The 21,114-nt window shown below is 48.3% G+C and overlaps 2 protein-coding genes across 2 annotated transcripts in view; both read right to left on the reverse strand.

Moving 5' to 3' along the window:
* Window positions 1-21,114, reverse strand: part of mphosph8 (M-phase phosphoprotein 8) — a 33,746-nt gene that overhangs the window by 7,447 nt on the left and 5,185 nt on the right. Inside the window, exons 4-7 of the mRNA XM_056436575.1 lie at window positions 21,010-21,100; window positions 20,163-20,396; window positions 18,748-18,870; window positions 12,463-12,551 (exon numbers count right to left, since the gene is read on the reverse strand). Of these exons, the coding sequence (XP_056292550.1) occupies window positions 12,463-12,551; window positions 18,748-18,870; window positions 20,163-20,396; window positions 21,010-21,100 (537 nt within the window). The remainder of the gene's footprint in view (window positions 1-12,462; window positions 12,552-18,747; window positions 18,871-20,162; window positions 20,397-21,009; window positions 21,101-21,114) is intronic.
* On the reverse strand, window positions 5,000-7,319 carry LOC130204996 (uncharacterized). Its single transcript, XM_056432088.1, has 2 exons — window positions 5,509-7,319; window positions 5,000-5,407 (listed from the first exon to the last, which is right to left on the reverse strand). The coding sequence occupies exons 1-2, from the start codon at window positions 7,124-7,126 to the stop codon at window positions 5,280-5,282; spliced, it is 1,746 nt and encodes a 581-aa protein (XP_056288063.1). The 5' UTR covers window positions 7,127-7,319; the 3' UTR covers window positions 5,000-5,279.

Below are 21,114 nucleotides of genomic sequence, written 5' to 3' on the forward strand. Positions count from 1 at the left end.
GGAGGTGCATGAACACACGTCCTACTGGAGGTTCATGAACACACGTCCTACTGGAGGTTCATGAACACACGTCCTACTGGAGGTGCATGAACACACGTCCTACTGGAGGTGCATGAACACCGCCTACTGGGTGCATGAACACACGTCCTACTGGAGGTGCATGAACACACGTCCTACTGGAGGTTCATGAACACACGTCCTACTGGAGGTGCATGAACACATGTCCTACTGGAGGTTCATGAACACATGTCCTACTGGAGGTGCATGAACACATGTCCTACTGGAGGTGCATGAACACATGTCCTACTGGAGGTTCATGAACACATGTCCTACTGGAGGTGCATGAACACATGTCCTACTGGAGGTGCATGAACACGTCCTACTGGAGGTTCATGAACACATGTCCTACTGGAGGTGCATGAACACACGTCCTACTGGAGGTGCATGAACACACGTCCTACTGGAGGTTCATGAACACACGTCCTACTGGAGGTGCATGAACACACGTCCTACTGGAGGTGCATGAACACACGTCCTACTGGAGGTGCATGAACACACGTCCTACTGGAGGTGCATGAACACACGTCCTACTGGAGGTGCATGAACACACGTCCTACTGGAGGTGCATGAACACATGTCCTACTGGAGGTTCATGAACACATGTCCTACTGGAGGTGCATGAACACATGTCCTACTGGAGGTGCATGAACACATGTCCTACTGGAGGTGCATGAACACATGTCCTACTGGAGGTTCATGAACACATGTCCTACTGGAGGTGCATGAACACATGTCCTACTGGAGGTGCATGAACACATGTCCTACTGGAGGTGCATGAACACATGTCCTACTGGAGGTGCATGAACACATGTCCTACTGGAGGTGCATGAACACATGTCCTACTGGAGGTGCATGAACACATGTCCTACTGGAGGTTCATGAACACATGTCCTACTGGAGGTGCATGAACACATGTCCTACTGGAGGTTCATGAACACACGTCCTACTGGAGGTGCATGAACACACGTCCTACTGGAGGTGCATGAACACATGTCCTACTGGAGGTGCATGAACACATGTCCTACTGGAGGTGCATGAACACATGTCCTACTGGAGGTGCATGAACACATGTCCTACTGGAGGTGCATGAACACATGTCCTACTGGAGGTTCATGAACACATGTCCTACTGGAGGTGCATGAACACATGTCCTACTGGAGGTGCATGAACACATGTCCTACTGGAGGTTCATGAACACATGTCCTACTGGAGGTGCATGAACACACGTCCTACTGGAGGTGCATGAACACGTCCTACTGGAGGTGCATGAACACATGTCCTCCTGGAGGTGCATGAACACATGTCCTACTGGAGGTGCATGAACACATGTCCTACTGGAGGTGCATGAACACATGTCCTACTGGAGGTGCATGAACACATGTCCTACTGGAGGTGCATGAACACATGTCCTACTGGAGGTGCATGAACACATGTCCTACTGGAGGTGCATGAACACATGTCCTACTGGAGGTGCATGAACACATGAACACATGTCCTACTGGAGGTGCATGAACACACATCCTACTGGAGGTTCATGAACACACGTCCTACTGGAGGTTCATGAACACACGTCCTACTGGAGGTGCATGAACACATGTCCTACTGGAGGTGCATGAACACATGTCCTACTGGAGGTGCATGAACACACGTCCTACTGGAGGTGCATGAACACACGTCCTACTGGAGGTGCATGAACACATGTCCTACTGGAGGTTCATGAACACATGTCCTACTGGAAGTTCATGAACACATGTCCTACTGGAGGTTCATGAACACATGTCCTACTGGAGGTGCATGAACACATGTCCTACTGGAGGTTCATGAACACATGTCCTACTGGAGGTGCATGAACACATGTCCTACTGGAGGTGCATGAACACATGTCCTACTGGAGGTGCATGAACACATGTCCTACTGGAGGTGCATGAACACACGTCCTACTGGAGGTGCATGAACACACGTCCTACTGGAGGTGCATGAACACATGTCCTACTGGAGGTTCATGAACACATGTCCTACTGGAGGTGCATGAACACATGTCCTACTGGAGGTGCATGAACACATGTCCTACTGGAGGTGCATGAACACGTCCTACTGGAGGTTCATGAACACATGTCCTACTGGCGGTGCATGAACACGTGTCCTACTGGAGGTTCATGAAAACATGTCCTACTGGAGGTGCATGAACACATGTCCTACTGGAGGTTCATGAACACATGTCCTACTGGAGGTGCATGAACACATGTCCTACTGGAGGTGCATGAACACATGTCCTACTGGAGGTTCATGAACACATGTCCTACTGGAGGTGCATGAACACGTGTCCTACTGGAGGTTCATGAACACATGTCCTACTGGAGGTGCATGAACACATAAACACATGTCCTACTGGAGGTGCATGAACACGTGTCCTACTGGAGGTTCATGAACACATGTCCTACTGGAGGTTCATGAACACATATCCAACTGGAGGTGCATGAACACATGAACACATGTCCTACTGGAGGTGCATGAACACATGTCCTACTGGAGGTTCATGAACACATGTCTTACTGGAGGTGCATGAACACATGTCCTACTGGAGGTGCATGTTGTGGTGTGGACCTCTTGAACAACGCTGCACCTTAACCGGCCTGAAGCCTCAAGGTGAGCTGAACATGAGCAGCCAAAACAAACATCAGCCAGCAAGTCATCAACAGAAGGCCACCAGATCTCACTGGACATGAAGGTCACCTCCAGGTCCTGAAGCTGAACACAAGAAGACCAATGGGACCAATGTAGAGCATCGACCTCAAACTAGAGGACATCGGCAGCATGAAGGACGACATGTTGGACACAGCGGACGGGGATACAGCAAGCACACCTTCGGGCAGCTCGGTCAGAGACGACATCATAATACAGTGATCAACATGTTTACACAGCTAACCATCAAACACCAGGAAGGTGGGCACTGCTGCAGGCCATCGGGGCCTTCTACAAGGAAGGCTGCGGTACACTCGCTGCCCACAGGCATTCTGGGGGTTCTGGGGGTTCAGGTCTACGAAATCAACCATGTGGGAGGGATGCAAAGAGTCGCTGGTAGTTTCTTTTTTTAAAGGACTGAACAAAGGACAGGATGGGTGAGTTGAAGAAGAGTCACAATCCCTCTGGACATGTCTGGTCACTGAGGCTCAGTGCATTGTGGGAAATGTCTCGTCACCGAGGCTCAGTGCATTGTGGGAAATGTCCCGGACGCGGCGGCCCAAACTATTTGCAGCCTTTGCTTTCACCAACTTCACAAATCTTGTGAAAGCGTGTTTGAGGTTCAGGTTTCCTGACGGCCGTCGACATGCGCTCTACAGACGCCCTGCGGTGACACCCACAGCACGTCTGAGTGCGCTGCATACGTCTATGTACAAGCTATCCTTATAAAAACATTAATATCAGCATTTCTACAGTACAAAGGTCCTCAGTTCCATTGAGTGTGTCTTCATGCAGCGGTGCACCAGGAGCTGGTTCTGGCGGACCTTTAAAAGAAGAGTTCAAGGAAAGGAGCAGTCTGGCTCCTGAGGCCGAGCTCCCGGCATCTACAGCCGGACAATTGAAAGCCCAAAAGAGTGAGGTCCCGTTGACGTCCCTCTCAACACCTCACTGATCACTTCTTGTTTTCCATGACGAGTCCGTGACAGCCGTCACAGCGACAGATAGACCGGGCCGTCCCAGTCCATGTGAGGTGTGTTCCTCGTCTCTGACTCCGGTAGGTCACTCTGTTTGGAGGCCACAACAAGCCCTCTTCTTTTCAGGGACTGAATCGTGTTATGTACAAAGTATTTCACCTCCCGCCACGTCCTGGTGCTCAGGACGGGCTCGGCAGCTAAACACGCATCACAGTCCTTTTTGCCCGGCACCTTGACCAGTTTACAGAGGTCTCCGAGCTGCCGCCTCACGGCCGCCTGCTCCTCCGAGCTCCACAGGCGCTTGTTTCTCTTCTGAGGCTTGGCGGACGGACCCGCTGGCTTTCCCGCCGCGGACGTGCTTTCTTGAGCAACTGGTGCTCTGCCTCGCACGCCGGGCCTCTGGGTTGTTGGAACCACCTGTGCGGTGGTGGGAGGCAGGCCCGCGGGGTAACCCGGAGCGCTCGAATGGTTCAGAGGCGTGAAGGAAGAAACGACTGGCCTGCTCCTGTCGGTAAGTGTATGCGAGTAGGGCGGGATAATGGAGGCGCTTGTACTCAACGTTGTAAAAGTAGGAACCATCGAGGTGCTTGGAGCGGTAAAGGTGGTGAAATTAGGAATCAAGGGTGTACCCATAGTGTCCTGCGGTGCATACACGGAAGATGGCGGCATACTTGTGGCATTCTGTGAATAAGAAGACAATGGCATGATCATGCTGTCTGACTCATACGGGAGAGGCATTAGTGCGTTTGCAGTGTTGTGTGGAGTAAAGGTAGGAACCACTTGAGTGTCAGTAGCATTCAATGGTGTAAAAGTAGAAATCAACGGTTGACTGTCGTGCATCATGTCTGCGCTAGTGGAACACAAGGTTGCATACGTTGAAGTCAACTCTTGGACGTAGTTGGTTGGAGCCAATGTCATACAACAATTTGGACTCTCTCTCAGGTGATCTGGATTCACGGTTGTCAAACTGCAGACAACCGACGAGTCCTCCATATCCGTCTCCATGGATTGGACTCCGGCGTCTGGACTCTCGCTAACATTCCCGTCAGTGTGCTGGTGACTTCTCCTCCGCATTGTTTGAAGGGTGTTGTGTACGTAGTTTTTAATGTCTGTCCAAGATCTTCCACCAAGATCTGGTTCATTGGCTATGCAAGCGTTGCACTCCTTTTTGCCTGGAACCTTCATTTCTGTGAAAAATTCACTCAAGTAACGCTTCACTGCAGCCTGCTCGCTCTCATTCCAAGGTCTTCTCTTTAAAGCCGGCTTCTGAACAGCTCCTAAGGAAAAATAAGAGCGTAGAGAAACATGATTATGTAAGAGCAGTCAGATACAACTCTGTCAACTCCAGACAGTGACAGTTCATTCCTGAGATCAGCTTCTGGTTCCAAGACGGTTTGACATTGTTGTTCTGGACCTTGAGTGAAGTCTGTCAGGAGTAGCCGGATGATGTGCTCATCACTAGGACACTAGAATCAACACTTCTCCAGACAAACCAACTATAATCATGTATGTGCCCGGAACTAGAACACAAAAGCTTTTTTTTTTGTTTTGCTCACTATTAAATCACCGCAAGCGTTCTTTGAGTTGAGGCACAGGTGATTGGCCCACAGCGGCAGCAGCTACGCCCCCGACAGTCCCGATTGCCTGCCTGCACATGGCTCTGAACATGGAGATGACCCAATGGAGAGCAGCTAACGGCGCAATCAACAGAGCAAATGTCAAATGTTGACTCTCCTCTGAGAATCAAAGACCACATTACATGCGTCACATAAGGATCTGAAAAGGTACTCACCATGAGCAGCAGCACTGGGTGGACTCGGTTGCAGCGTGCGATCCATCTTGAGAAGTTCTTTGCTCACCTCCTCCAGCTGTGACGCGTTCTTTGAGAGCACGTAACACTCCTGGCTGCTCCTTCTCAACAGCTTGGCCACTTGATCCACTTCCACTTCACTGAGGCTCATGAGCTGCCAGCAGCTGGCAATTTGCTCTCTTAGGGATGAGGACAGAAGTGTATCGGGGTTTTTAACTCCGCATTCCATTGCGCACCTTCGGAAACAATCTAACCCTCTGATGAAGGACGGACCTTCGGTCCGGGCGAACAGGTAGGGGTTAGATTTCGACACACCTGCTTGTTCTCGGTTTTCAATGAGCAAGTCGATTGACAAAAGCATCCTGTCTGTGAGCAGCACCAGCATGTTCCTCCCATACTGACCCTCAAGCTCCAACCGGGTGAAACTGCTACCAAGGTCCAGCTCCAGCATTGTGCATTTCCTCACTTGATCTGCCGAGGGCACAAATGTCCCCCTGCTCTTCTTGCTGATGTACGTTTGCAAGAGCATTCTCCCAATATTACCCACCCGGCCTCTGTTGAACAGACACACATCTGCCAGAGTAGCTTCGCTGAGCTTCTTCCACGTTGACAAATTGGGACTTTCTTTCAACTCCTTCCTGGCTTCCTCTTCTTCCCCTGTGGTGAACCTGTGGAGTTTGATCAAATCTTCCATCACGGTTGATTTGTCTACTTCCACTTTCTTGACTTCGTGCTTTAGCGATAATGCGAGAGCCTTGCGAGAAAAACACTGGCTCCACTTTGTATCGAGAAGTTGGATGAACTTTTCCACGTGACTCTCGGTTTCACCGTCCTCCGTCATGCGACTTTCCCCGAAAGCTATTTCCGCAGCTCGCTTCAAGGAGTAGCCAATCTTTGTGACGAGGGAGACTGTTTTAAACTTACTGGAACTGGGGTCAAAGCCACTCGCTTTTTTGGCCCCTTCAACGGCCAACTCAAACCTGGATGGCAGGCACACTTCATGCAGGTACTTCACGCTCGCGTCGAGTTCATTGACAGCGACCATGAATCGACCCAGTTCCCTCATCTTTTGTGCGATATAAGCAAACTGAGACTTGTCATGGTAATACTTAGCGGACAACGCATTGCCATATTTACAAATAAGTGGGTCATTTCTGATCTGCCGCGAGATGTCGTCTTGATGCATGATGTGAATGATTTCCTCGCAGCCTCCAGTTAAGGACTCGGACATAGGAAGCAGCTGGGAGGCAGCGGTGGGGACTCTTTCCTTTCTTTCAGAAGATTTCTGGTCTCCTTTTCTGGCCTTACATGACCTCTCGTGTCTCCACAAATCAGTTTTGCGATAAAAAGCAAAGCAGTGCTGGCAAGGCAGGAAGTCGCGAACAGATACGCTGGAATTCTTCACCTGGTCCTTGGTCACAATTTCCCCCTCGCCACTTTTGAGAACTTGGCAATTGTGTTCATAATCTCCTTTATTGCGAATTTGGTGAAGCATAATCTGTCTGACTTTGGACCCTTTGGGGAGGTGTAATGCATGGGCAACGTCAATTTGCTCTGCATGTGTCCTTTCTAAGTGCTTGGCAATCTGGGAAAAGGCCATTTTGCAATATAAACAGAAGTGCTTTTTATAGGCTTCTTTTTTTTCATGGCGTGCTTTGCCGGGTCTCGTTTCATGCACTTTCTTGCAGGTCCTTAAGCTGGATCGCGTTGGTTGTTTCCTCTCCACGGCTTTCCTGCGGCAACGCAGTACTGTTTTAGTTATCTCCGTAACGCCCGACTCAGACAGAGATGGATCTGTACCGTCTGACTGGTCGTCCACCTCCTCCTCCTCCTCATCACTCGAGTCGCTTGCTTCCTGGTGAGACCGTTGTTGTGGTACCTTCTTTACTCTCGGAGCACCCTGAGAGGCACCGTCAAGGTGAGAAGTCAACCTAAGAGCATCACTCGAACTTCTCTCTTCAATCAAGCTCCTCTGTCCTTCAAATGAGCTGGTCTCACCAATAGTACAAGCCTGTAAAAGAACAGCATATGTAAGACTCATTGCCCAATCAGACCTCATGAATAATTTGTGTACTTTAAACAAAGATCCGTTGGGAAATAAATGGAAACAAAATGGAGCTATATTTTGGGTTATAATTTGATTAAGTGTTGGCAATAAGTCAGGTGACTTCTGTTTCAGGGCTGCCTTTTAAGAATCCGTTGCACATTTTTGAAAAGCTGTTTAAGGCCTCAGCACCGTGGCAACGCCCCCGAAAGACCCGGGTCATCCACACACAGTAATGACCACACGGCATCAACCCGACACCTCGGACGTCTCGGTAGAAGAACCACATGTGACCCATTGGAGAGCAGTTGATGGCTTTATTAAGCAGCGATTTGACATGTCTAACCAAGTATATGTAGTCATGGGGTGTTGGATGAAATGCTACATCAGAGAACAGAGTAAGCACTAGACCACATTCATGGCAATCAAAACAAATAATTACTTTTGATTCATGAAACAGAAAGTCTGGGCTTAGCGTAGCGGCGTTCTGGGAAACTCGTTACAAATGCAGAACATGGGAACACTTACGAGTGCTTTTCACACAAAACATTAAGTAATATTATTGTTGATGCCAAGATAAAATGACTAAAATTATATTTACTGGAGCATTGAGCATGATCCATGTTCTAAAAGCATGTGCAGTTATCTACCTGCTTCAAAGGCTGCATCTTGTCCATTACTTCATGTGTTCGGGGTCTTCTTCAATGGTCTCTGCAAACAAAGAGGACACGTCTCTAATGTGCACTCATCATGAACAGACAACATGTCATTATTAATATCGAGTCACATTAGCTACTAAGGTATTCACGTCAGTGGAAAGTTTAGCTTGTTATACTTTCTGCTAGAACAAGATGCTTCAGGTTCAAAGTCAGCCACATGGCCATTGGTCTCAACACACGGCAGATAGAATGGAAGCGTCGATGACCACCGTTAGTCATGGAGTTCCACAAGGTTCTGTGCTTGGACCTCTCTCATTGACCTTATACATGCTTCCTTTATGCTTATGGACGTCTAAGATACACTGAGCTCCTCTCTCCTCTCCCCTTATGGACATCTAGGATACACTGAGCTCCTCTCTCCTCTCCTCTCTCCTTATGGACGTTTAGGATACACTGAGCTCCTCTCTCCTTATGGACGTTTAGGATACACTGATCTCCTCTCTCCTCTCCTCTCTCCTTATGGACGCTTAGGATACACTGAGCTCCTCTCTCCTTAAGGACGCTTAGGATAGACTGAGCTCCTCTCTCCTCTCCTTATGGACGCTTAGGATACACTGAGCTCCTCTCTCCTCTCCTTATGGACGCTTAGGATACACTGAGGTCCTCTCTCCTCTCCTTATGGACGCTTAGGATACACTGAGCTCCTCTCTCCTCTCTCCTTATGGACGCTTAGGATACACTGAGCTCCTCTCCTCTCTCCTTATGGACGCTAGGATACACTGAGCCCTCTCCTCTCCTCTCTCCTTATGGACGCTTAGGATACACTGAGCTCCTCTCTCCTCTCCTCTCTGCTTATGGCCGCTCAGGATACACTGAGCACCTCTCTCTCCTCTCTCCTTATGGACACTTAGGATACACTGAGCTCCTCTCCTCTCTCCTTATGGACGCTTAGGATACACTGAGCCCTCTCCTCTCCTCTCTCCTTATGGACGTCTAGGATACACTGAGCTCCTCTCCTCTCCTCTCTCCTTAAGGACGCTTAGGATACACTGAGCTCCTCTCTCCTTATGGACGCTTAGGATACACTGAGCTCCTCTCTCTCCTTATGGACGTTTAGGATACACTGAGCTCCTCTCCTCTCTCCTTATGGACGCTTAGGATACACTGAGCTCCTCTCTCCTTAAGGACGCTTAGGATACACTGAGCTCCTCTCTCTCTCCTTATGGACGCTTAGGATACACTGAGCTCCTCTCTCCTCTCCTTATGGACGCTTAGGATACACTGAGCTCCTCTCTCCTCTCCTTATGGACGCTTAGGATACACTGAGCTCCTCTCTCCTCTCTCCTTATGGACGCTTAGGATACACTGAGCTCCTCTCTCCTCTCTCCTTATGGACGTTTAGGATACACTGAGCTCCTCTCTCCTCTCCTCTCTCCTTATGGACGCTTAGGATACACTGAGCACCTCTCCTCTCTCCTTATGGACGTTTAGGATACACTGAGTACCTCTCTCCTCTCCTCTCTCCTTATGGACGCTTAGGATACACTGAGCTCCTCTCTCCTCTCCTCTCTCCTTATGGACGTTTAGGATACACTGAGTACCTCTCTCCTCCTCTCTCCTTATGGACATTTAGGATACACTGAGCACCTCTTCTCTCTCCTTATGGACGTTTAGGATACACTGAGTACCTCTCTCCTCTCCTCTCTCCTTATGGACACTTATGATACACTGAGCTCCTCTCTCCTCTCTCCTTATGGACGCTTAGGATACACTGAGCTCCTCTCTCCTCTCCTCTCTCCTTATGGACGCTTAGGATATACTGAGCTCCTCTCTCCTCTCTCCTTATGGATGCTTAGGATACACTGAGCTCCTCTCTCCTCTCCTCTCTCCTTATGGACGTTTAGGATACACTGAGCTCCTCTCTCCTCTCCTCTCTCCTTATGGACGCTTAGGATACACTGAGCTCCTCTCTCCTTATGGACGCTTACGATACACTGAGCTCCTCTCTCCTCTCTCTTTATGGATGTTTAGGATACACTGAGCTCCTCTCTCCTTATGGACGCTTAGGATACACTGAGCTCCTCTCTCCTTAAGGACGCTTAGGATACACTGAGCTCCTCTCTCCTCTCCTTATGGACGCTTAGGATACACTGAGCTCCTCTCTCCTCTCCTTATGGACGCTTAGGATACACTGAGCTCCTCTCTCCTCTCCTTATGGACGCTTAGGATACACTGAGCTCCTCTCTCCTCTCTCCTTATGGACGTTTAGGATACACTGAGCTCCTCTCTCCTCTCCTCTCTCCTTATGGATGCTTAGGATACACTGAGCACCTCTCCTCTCTCCTTATGGACGTTTAGGATACACTGAGTACCTCTCTCCTCTCCTCTCTCCTTATGGACGCTTAGGATACACTGAGCTCCTCTCTCCTCTCTCCTTATGGACGCTTAGGATACACTGAGCTCCTCTCTCCTCTCCTCTCTCCTTATGGACGCTTAGGATACACTGAGCTCCTCTCTCCTTATGGACGCTTAGGATACACTGAGCTCCTCCCTCCTCTCCTCTCTCATTATGGACGTTTAGGATACACTGAGCTCCTCTCCTCTCCCCTTATGGACGCTTAGGATACACTGAGCTCCTCTCTCCTCTCTCCTTATGGACGTTTAGGATACACTGAGCTCCTCTCTCCTCTCCCCTTATGGACGCTTAGGATACACTGAGCTCCTCTCTCCTCTCTCCTTATGGACGCTCAGGATACACTGAGCTCCTCTCTCCTCTCCTCTCCTTATGGACGCTTAGGATACACTGAGCTCCTCTCTCCTCATGGACGCTTAGGATACACTGAGCTCCTCTCTCCTCTCTCCTTATGGACGCTTAGGATACACTGAGCTCCTCTCCTCTCACCTTATGTACGTTTAGGATACACTGAGCTCCTCCCTCCTCTCCTCTCTCCTTATGGACGCTTAGGATACACTGAGCTCCTCTCTCCTCTCTCCTTATGGACGCTTAGGATACACTGAGCTCCTCTCTCCTCTCTCCTCATGGACGTTTAGGATACACTGAGCTCCTCCCTTCTCTCCTTATGGACGTTTAGGATACACTGAGCTCCTCTCTCCTTATGGACGCTTAGGATACACTGAGCTCCTCTCTCCTCTCTCCTTATGGACGCTTAGGATACACTGAGCTCCTCTCCTCTCTCCTTATGGACGCTTAGGATACACTGAGCTCCTCTCTCCTCTCCTCTCTCCTTATGGACGCTTAGGATACACTGAGCTCCTCTCTCCTCTCCTCTCTCCTTATGGACGCTTAGGATACACTGAGCTCCTCTCCTCTCTCCTTCTGGATGAATCTCCATCTCTCCATCACACATTACTAACTCTGCTTCCTCTCCAGTGTCCTTGTGACTTCCCGTCTTAGAGGGTCCATTGGTGATTGGTGATCCATTGTAATTTGTTTAGCTATATAAAATAAACTGAATTGAAACTGACTTAATCCCCTTAATACCCACACAGGTTTAGAATAAGTTCACCTCTCTATCTTGATGTCAAACAGACATTTCTGACGGGGCGCTGAGGCCGACACCGACCACCGGACCACATTGACAACAGCAGTCATGTGACCTCAGAAACCAGCTGCTGGTCTTCTGCTGCCCCATTGGTGAGTTAGTTCAGTGTCCCTCGCCCCCAGAACACTACGTACCCATGGAGGCAGCAGGAGACTGGTCAAGGAGTCCGGTGGCAAAGACAGCGGCTTTAGTTCCCGTCACCTACTGTAGGTACGGACCTACGTGAAGCACCTCATGCAACCACACGTTAAACATGTGACCTATGCCATGAAGGTCAAAGCATCGGAGACTCTTACCTGGTCGGTTGCTGAGTCTCTCTGGAGAGAATCCCATCTTGAGGATTATGAATAGACGGGGATGTCTGTGGACCTGAAGACGCTCTTCTTGCTGGTCTAGAGGCGCTTTAGTCCGCTTGTTTACTGAAGATACTATTTAGTCTCGCCAAAGAGCTTCCAGAAGGTTCCAATAGCATCAAACAGATGAGGTGTTGAAGCACCTGCTCTGTCATCATGAACACCTCAACAGGTACATCACGCTGTGTGTGGAGGCACCCGGTCATTACAGCTCTGTAACTCCCTCATACTGCAGGAAGTGAACTTGAACGCCACGCAGGTTCATGCATGTGAAACGGATGTACTATTTTAACACACACACAGACACACACACACACCTCCTGGTCCAGATTGTAGTCCTCTTTGGAGTTCAGCGCCAGCTTCACCGCCATGTAGTCTCCACTTTTCACGGCGTCCCGTAACTCACCTGGAGGACGGGGGAGGGGAGGGGGTTACAGAAGGGTCAGGGTTCAGGTGAGACCGAACCCTCAACTCCAAGACCCGGTAGAAAAGATACTCTTAAACAACCTCACAAACATCACCTCCCGTCAGCCAGAAGCTGTCAAGAAAACCTCAGCAACGTTTCATCTGTCCGACGGTCTTTGAACGCATCACATTTGAGAAAAAGAAACTAAGCCTAAAATGTTTCGTCATCAACATTTTGGTACAAAATAAACAAAATTAAAGCTGCAAGCAGCGATGAACGGGTCCTCTTCCTGCTTCGCACGTCGGGGGTGCTGGCCGGACCCCGGCTGAGGCGACCCGAGAACGTCTGCGACCGTCGGAGTAAGCGTCACTGAGTTAGATGTCTTATTCCTGCATGGAGCGATGCTGGAAATCATTTTTTGCAAACAGTGCAGCACTTGCTGTGTCCACTGTATGGCATGAGACAACTGGACAAAACCCATTTGTCAGTTCCAAAAAAGGTACGATTTAAAATATTAATTGTGACACATTGTCTATCCTCACACGATCAAAAAGTGTATGGTCCTGCCAGTCTAGTGACCTCTGGCCATCGTGCTCTTGGCATCTGTCCTAATTGACTGAGTGCCCTAGTGGTGGGAAACGAAAAAAACAAAAACAAACTAAATGGCTCTTACAACTTCAATTAAATATGTCTTTACTGTTCACTATAATGACTAATATTAAGGAGACATGTATATATTATCTATTTAAATTAAATGTATTATTATTATAGTGCGAGGTCACACAAACACAACACAAATATATCAAACCAATATAATAATGGTTGACTTCCGGTACAGTTTAGAGCATGGTCCCAAGAGACTTTCTTTTCAGTCTACATGTTATACATATGGTTAGCAAGTGTCATATATGTAGGTCAAACGTAGCACTGGGGCTGCTGAAATTAATATTTGTATGGGGCGCTATGGAGAGGAATTGTGATTTTGAAGCATTACAATGATATCAGGTAACCACATCTTAGACTGTTAATGTGTGTGCTAAGTCTTGTTACGTTTCGAACATGTTACATTGGTCTACTCGTTCAGAGAGGAAAACAATAAAAGAATGCAGATATTGAGAAATGTATTGTAGCACCCCCTGATGGTCAAATATTCTGAAAAAATTAAGGTAGGTTAAATGACATCCTGTGGACATAGGCTAGTAATTTGGTGAGGACAGGCCAAGGTTTTTCGAAGTTAATTGTCTTTACATATTAGGCCACACCCTTGAGGTGTTAATTGGCCCATATCCTCTAAATGCAATGGGCTATCAACAATCTTTTATAGAATCGTGATGGCCTTGAGCCAACAATGAACCACAACAAGTTGTGTATAAATCATACCCATCGTTTAAGAGGAGTTGAAAAGAATGTGTTTTTTACAAAATTCAAAATGGCGGAAAATCTAAGTGGGCGGAGCTTATAGTCATAATGTAATTTTTTTTAGAACAGGTCTAAGCGGACATGTATGATGAATTTCAAGGTAATCGGTCATCAGAGGCAAATAACGTGGCCTTTTGAACATAAAATACGGTCTAGGGGGCGCTATTGAGCCATATTATCATTTCAAAGCTTTCAAATCATATTGGGTAACTACATCTTTGACTCTAAATGTGTGTGCTAAGTTTAGTTACGTTTCGAGCATGTTTAGCCCTCCAAAGCCCCTTCGTTGTTTGACGCGAAGAATGGGTTGCCACGGCTACAGTTAGACGAAACATAAAATGCTTCGTGCTCTGGCATCATCAAAGTCTAACCTTCATGTGCAATAAATTTGATGTTGATCTGATTTACCTTCTCAGAGAAGGAAGCCAAAGTAAAAACGATTTTTGTTCCCGTTACCAGTAGGTGGCGCTACCAGTAAAATAAAAAATTAGACTGCACGTGCCTTCAGGCCTGGAGTGTCATCACACATAATTAAACCATAATTAAAAATTATCATATGGATCTCTTCAGGGTCAGTATGTCATGATGTATGAGAAATATGGAGCAGATTACATAATGTATGGCCGAGTAACAACAACGTACATTTTCATGGCGAATTGCATTTTTTGCCGGTCCGGCAAACGCACATAGTTTAATATTTTTTAAATCTTTCAAAGATTTTTGAAGACAAAGGTCTCAAGACAATACTGGCCTAGTTTGGAATGAATCGGGTTTAAGCTCGAGGAGCAGTTAACTGTTTTACAACCCCTAAAAACGTGAAAAACTGCATATTTTAAGGGATTGATTGTGGCGCCCCCTAGATTCAAATATTATGGAAAAATCAGAGTAGGTTAAAGAATGCCATATGGACATAGGCTATTAATTTGGTGAGGATAGGCCTAATATTTTGGAAGTTGTGTGACTTCGAATATTAGACCACAAGCCTCAAATGTTCACTGGTCTATATCGTCTGAACGCAATAATATATCAACAATCTGTGAAAAAATTTCCTCGAAATTGATCCAATAATGAAGCTCCGAAATTTTTGTAGGAATCGGAACAAGCGTTTTGAAAAATTCAAAATGGCGGAAAATAAAAGTAGGCGGAGCTTAGGGGTGCTATTGGCAATGTTGTAGAGCAGGTCCAAGCGGACGTGTATGGCAAATTTCAAGTCAATCCGTCATTGGCGAAAGAAATCGTGGATATAAAACACTATAGGGGGCGCTAGAGAGACATTTCTTTAAAAACAAATAAGAAAACAAAACAAAAATCGAAAACATTTCACCAGTCTGGATATGAGTGTGAAATTTCATTTTGTTGCGGTCTGAGGTGTGCGGCCAGTCGAGGTTTCCGTGGAGTGAAGAATAATAATAACTCTTAGAAATACAATAGGTTCCTCTACGACGAAGTCGTAGCGAGGACCCTAATAAACTTGCATGATGTCATACGTGTTCTTCTGCACTGAAGACTTATTCTAGTTCTGTTTCAGAATTTGCACTTCAGTGGCACTGGGATGGCACTTATTGTGGTGCTTTTGTGGTTCGACTGAGTTGAGGAAGTGTTGCTTCCTGTGTTCTTGTTGTTCTTGTTTTATACTCTAGGTCAGCGATTCCCAAAGTGTGGGCCGCGGCCCACTGGTGGGCCGTGAAGGTACTGCAGGTGGGCCGCAAGAGGTCATTTACAATAAATAAATAAAATGTTTTTAATTTTCAATTTTGAAAAGTTTGAAATTAATATAAAAATATTTATGATTTAAATTACGTGTTATTCTTTTATCTGACCTATTTTTCTGACCGCCAAACAAAACACTGTCAAATGGGGCGCCCTCCTGTAGTATTAAAGTAAATATATATGAGCTCCGGAGAAAATGGTATACAAAACATACATTGTCGGTTAATACATTTTTAATCGGTTAAATTCTGAAGGTCATTTAATCATCCCTTGTTTATGTTTTGATCAGAGTTTTGATCAGCGCCGCCGCTCCCATAACGCGCAGGGCACCAAGTCCTGAGGGGGCACACAAAATAGGCAACAAAAAAATCCTCATAGTTATAATAATTATAATGCTGATATTATTTCAGTCTAGAAATATTAGGCGGCCTTTAGGCATGTATATCACAAAACAGGCAGAACAAGGGATATATTTAATCGCTCAGCCCCCCCCCCCCCCCCCCCCGTCGACAACGCTGGTTGTGATTAAAGGCTTGGGTGGGCCGCAGAAGATTTTCAGATTTCAAATTGGGCCGCGGCATTCTTGAGTTTGGGAACCGCTGCTCTAGGTTGAAATGCACTTATTGGAAGTCGCTTTGGATTAAAGCGTCTGCTAAATGACATGTAATGTAATGTAATGTTTCTAACATCTGTTTGATGGATGAGGATCACAAGAGGCTCATAGTGATCATCATCTGTATTTGAGTCTTACAATCAGAAATCGTTCCTTTCCAGGTGACGATAGTAAAACAACTGTAAAATAAAGAAGTCTGATAAATAAGAAGTTCTGAAAGAGCAGCGAGTCACGGAGACCCGTCTGTCTGGACAGGTGACTCCTCTTCCTCCTCCTCTTCCTGCTTTGGTGACGCAGGTGAGGAAGGTGAGGAAGGTAAGGAAGGTAAGGTAGGTGAGGAAGGTGGGGAAGGTGAGGAAGGTAAGGAAGGTGAGGAAGATGAGAAAGGTGGGGGAGGTGGGGAAGATGAGAAAGGTGGGGGAGGTGGGGAAGGTGAGGAAGGTGAGGAAGGTAAGGGAGGTGGGGAAGGCGAGCAAGGTAGGGAAGGTGAGGAAGGTAAGGAAGGTGGGGAAGGTGAGGGAGGTGGGGAAGGTGAGGAAGGTAAGGGAGGTGGGGAAGGTAGGGAAGGTGAGGAAGGTGAGAAAGGTAAGGGAGGTGAGGAAGGTAAGGAAGGTGAGGAAGGTGAGGAAGCTAAGGAAGTTGAGGAAGGTAAGGAAGGTGAGGAAGGTGAGGAAGGTGAGGAAGGTGAGGAAGCTAAGGAAGTTGAGGAAGGTAGGGGAGGTGAGGAAGGTGGGGAAGGTGAGGAAGGTAAGGGAGGTGAGGAAGGTGAGAAAGATGAGGAAGGTAAAGAAGGTGAGGAAGGTAAGGAAGGTAGGGAAGGTGAGGAAGGTAAGGAAGGTGAGGAAGGTAAGGAAGGTGAGGAAGGTGAGGGAGGTGAGGAAGGTGAGGAAGGTAAGGGAGGTGGGGAAGGTGAGGAAGGTAAGGAAGTTGAGGAAGGTAAGGGAGGTGGGGAAGATGAGGAAGGTGAGGAAGGTAAGGGAGGTGAGGAAGGTAAGGGAGTTGAGGAAGGTAAGGAAGTTGAGGAAGGTGAGGAAGGTAAGGGAGGTGGGGAAGATGAGGAAGGTAAGGGAGGTGAGGGAGGTGGGGAAGGTGAGGAAGGTAAGGGAGGTGAGGAAGGTAAGGGAGGTGGGGAAGGTGAGGAAGGTAAGGGAGGTGGGGAAGGTAGGGAAGGTGAGGAAGATGAGGAAGGTAAGGGAGGTGGGGAAGGTGAGGGAGGTGGGGAAGGTGAGGAAGGTAAGGGAGGTGAGGAAGGTAAGGGAGGTGGGGAAGGTGAGGAAGGTGAGGGAGGTGGGGAAGGTGAGGAAGGTAGGGAAGGTGAGAAAGGTGAGGAAGGTGAGGAAGGTAAGGGAGGTGAGGAAGGTAAGGAAGGTAAGGGAGGTGGGGAAGGTAGGGAAGGTGAGGGAGGTAAGGAAGATGAGGAAGGTAAGGGAGGTGAGGAAGGTAAGGAAGATGACGAAGGTAAGGGAGGTGAGGAAGGTGGGGAAGGTGGGGAAGGTGAGGAAGGTGAGGGAGGTGAGGAAGGTGAGGAAGGTAAGGGAGGTGGGGAAGGTGAGGGAGGTGGGGAAGGTGAGGAATGTGAGAAAGGTGAGGAAGGTGAGGAAGGTAAGGGAGGTGAGGAAGGTAAGGAAGGTAAGGGAGGTGGGGAAGGTGAGGGAGGTGGGGAAGGTGAGGAATGTGAGAAAGGTGAGGAAGGTAAGGGAGGTGAGGAAGGTAAGGAAGGTAAGGGAGGTGGGGAAGGTGAGGAAGGTGAGGGAGGTGAGGAAGGTGAGGAATGTGAGAAAGGTGAGGAAGGTGAGAAAGGTGAGGAAGGTAAGGGAGGTGAGGAAGGTGAGGAAGGTAAGGAAGGTAAGGGAGGTGGGGAAGGTGAGGAAGGTGAGAAAGGTGAGGAAGGTGAGAAAGGTGAGGAAGGTAAGGGAGGTGAGGAAGGTAAGGAAGGTGAGGAAGGTGAGGGTATAATCCCTCAGAGCGACGTCAAATCCACCACTTCATGAATACTAAAGGCGGTGAAACTTTAGAGGCCAAGAGATAAAGAACAGAGGATAACAGACACGACGACTGACTGGAGGATAACAGACAGAACAACTGACTGGAGGATAACAGACACAACGACTGACTGGAGGATAACATACACAACAACTGACTGGAGGATAATAGACACAACTGACTGGAGGACAACAGACACAACGACTGACTGGAGGATAACATACACAACAACTGACTGGAGGATAACAGACACAACAACTGACTGGAGGATAACATACACAACAACTGACTGGAGGATAACAGACAGAACAACTGACTGGAGGATAACAGACACAACGACTGACTGGAGGATAACAGACACAACAACTGACTGGAGGATAACAGACAGAACAACTGACTGGAGGATAACAGACACAACAACTGACTGGAGGATAACAGACACAACAACTGACTGGAGGACAACAGACTCACTGGGCGACAGCGGCGGGCCGGACAGGATCTCATCCTCCCCGTTCAGATGTTTCTGGAAGTCGTCCAGGGTCATCCAGTCCAGGTTCAGGTCCATCCCCAGACTCAAGGTGGCCTGGCCCTTATCTGGAGAGCATCACGCAGAACATGTGACCAGTAGAACATGTGACCAGTAGTACATGTGACCGGGAGAACATGTGACCGGGAGAACATGTGACGGGAGAACATGTGACCGGGAGAACATGTGACCAGGAGAACATGTGATCAGGAGAACATGTGACCAGGAGAACATGTGACCAGGAGAACATGTGACCAGGAGAACATGTGACCAGGAGAACATGTGACCAGGAGAACATGTGACCAGTACACAAGGTAGATGATGTTCTCATGGTGCGTTCAGGCTCTGCTCAGTGAACATGAGTAGTGAAGGTAAATGATAACGTTCTCATGGTGCGTTCAGGCTCTGCTCAGTGAACATGAGTACTGAAGGTAGATGATGTTCTCATGGTGCGTTCAGGCTCTGCTCAGTGAACATGAGTAGTGAAGGTAAATGATAACGTTCTCATGGTGCGTTCAGGCTCTGCTCAGTGAACATGAGTACTGAAGGTAGATGATGTTCTCATGGTGCCTTCAGGCTCTGCTCAGTGAACATGAGTAGTGAAGGTTAATGATAACGTTCTCATGGTGCGTTCAGGCTCTGCTCAGTGAACATGAGTACTGAAGGTAGATGATAATGTTCTCATGGTGCGTTCAGGCTCTGCTCAGTGAACATGAGTACTGAAGGTAGATGATAACGTTCTCATGGTGCGTTCAGGCTCTGCTCAGTTAACATGAGTACTGAAGGTAGATGATGTTCTCATGGTGCGTTCAGGCTCTGCTCAGTGAACATGAGTACTGAAGGTAGATGATAACGTTCTCATGGTGCGTTCAGGCTCTGCTCAGTGAACATGAGTACTGAAGGTAGATGATGTTCTCATGGTGCGTTCATGCTCTGCTCAGTGAACATGAGTAGTGAAGGTTAATGATAACGTTCTCATGGTGCGTTCAGGCTCTGCTCAGTGTACATGAGTACTGAAGGTAGATGATAATGTTCTCATGGTGCGTTCAGGCTCTGCTCAGTGAACATGAGTACTGAAGGTAGATGATAACGTTCTCATGGTGCATTCAGGCTCTGCTCAGTTAACATGAGTACTGAAGGTAGATGATGTTCTCATGGTGCGTTCAGGCTCTGCTCAGTGAACATGAGTACTGAAGGTAGATGATAACGTTCTCATGGTGCGTTCAGGCTCTGTTCAGTTAACATGAGTACTGAAGGGAGATGATGTTCTCATGGTGCGTTCAGGCTCTGCTCAGTTAACATGAGTAGTGAAGGTTAATGATAACGTTCTCATGGTGCGTTCAGGCTCAGTGAAACCTACCAGACTTGTCGGCGCCCCCTGGTGGCTCCTGGGGGTCCTGGGTGTCATCACATGCGATGAAGAGTCTGGGCTCGCTGTCGTCCCTCCTCTTCCTCCTCTCCTCCGTGGAGCTCCTCCTCTCCCAGCCGCTCCTCTGCGCCTCCTCCAGCCTCTCCTTGGCCTTGGCTGCAGGCTCCTCCCCCTCCCGCTCCTCGCTGTCCAGGCTGAAGCCGGAACTCTGGCCGGGTCTGGAGGCTGAGACACAAGACAGACCCTCAATGTCCCTCTGGAGACACAAGACAGACCCTCAATGACCCTCTGGAGACACAAGACAGACCCTCAATGTCCCTCTGGAGACACAAGACAGACCCTCAATGACCCTCTGGAGACACAAGACAGACCCTCAATGTCCCTCTGGAGACACAAGACAGACCCTCAATGTCCCTCTGGAGACACAAGACAGACCCTCAATGTCCCTCTGGAGACACAAGACAGACCCTCAATGTCCCTCTGGAGACACAAGACAGATCCTCAATGACCCTCTGGAGACACAAGACAGACCCTCAATGACCCTCTGGAGACACAAGACAGACCCTCAATGACCCTCTGGAGACACAAGACAGACCCTCAATGTCCCTCTGGAGACACAAGACAGACCCTCAATGTCCCTCTGGAGACACAAGACAGACCCTCAATGTCCCTCTGGAGACACAAGACAGACCCTCAATGTCCCTCTGGAGACACAAGACAGACCCTCAATGACCCTCTGGAGACACAAGACAGACCCTCAATGACCCTCTGGAGACACAAGACAGACCCTCCATGTCCCTCTGGAGGCTGGCGTGGGGTCATGTGACCTCTGTCATACCGTCGGGTGTCTTGGTCTTCTCCGTCTTCTCTGGCTCTGGTTTCTGAGACTCTTTGGGGGTCTTGGAGGTCTTGTCCATCTTCCCTCCTCCCTAGAGGGAAACAA

Source organism: Pseudoliparis swirei, chromosome 2, assembly GCF_029220125.1.
Source record: "Pseudoliparis swirei isolate HS2019 ecotype Mariana Trench chromosome 2, NWPU_hadal_v1, whole genome shotgun sequence".
Classification (NCBI taxonomy): Eukaryota; Metazoa; Chordata; class Actinopteri; order Perciformes; family Liparidae; genus Pseudoliparis; species Pseudoliparis swirei.

What these genes read in the sequence shown, in the direction of transcription:
- LOC130204996 (XM_056432088.1), bottom strand. Translation starts at nt 7,126, where the DNA reads ATGGCCTTTTCCCAGATTGCCAAGCACTTAGAAAGGACACATGCAGAG. An exon ending in ACCCAGTGCTGCTGCTCATG is followed by an intron (nt 5,408 to 5,508) that starts GTGAGTACCTTT and finishes TTGCGCCGTTAG; the next exon opens with CTGCTCTCCATTGGGTCATC.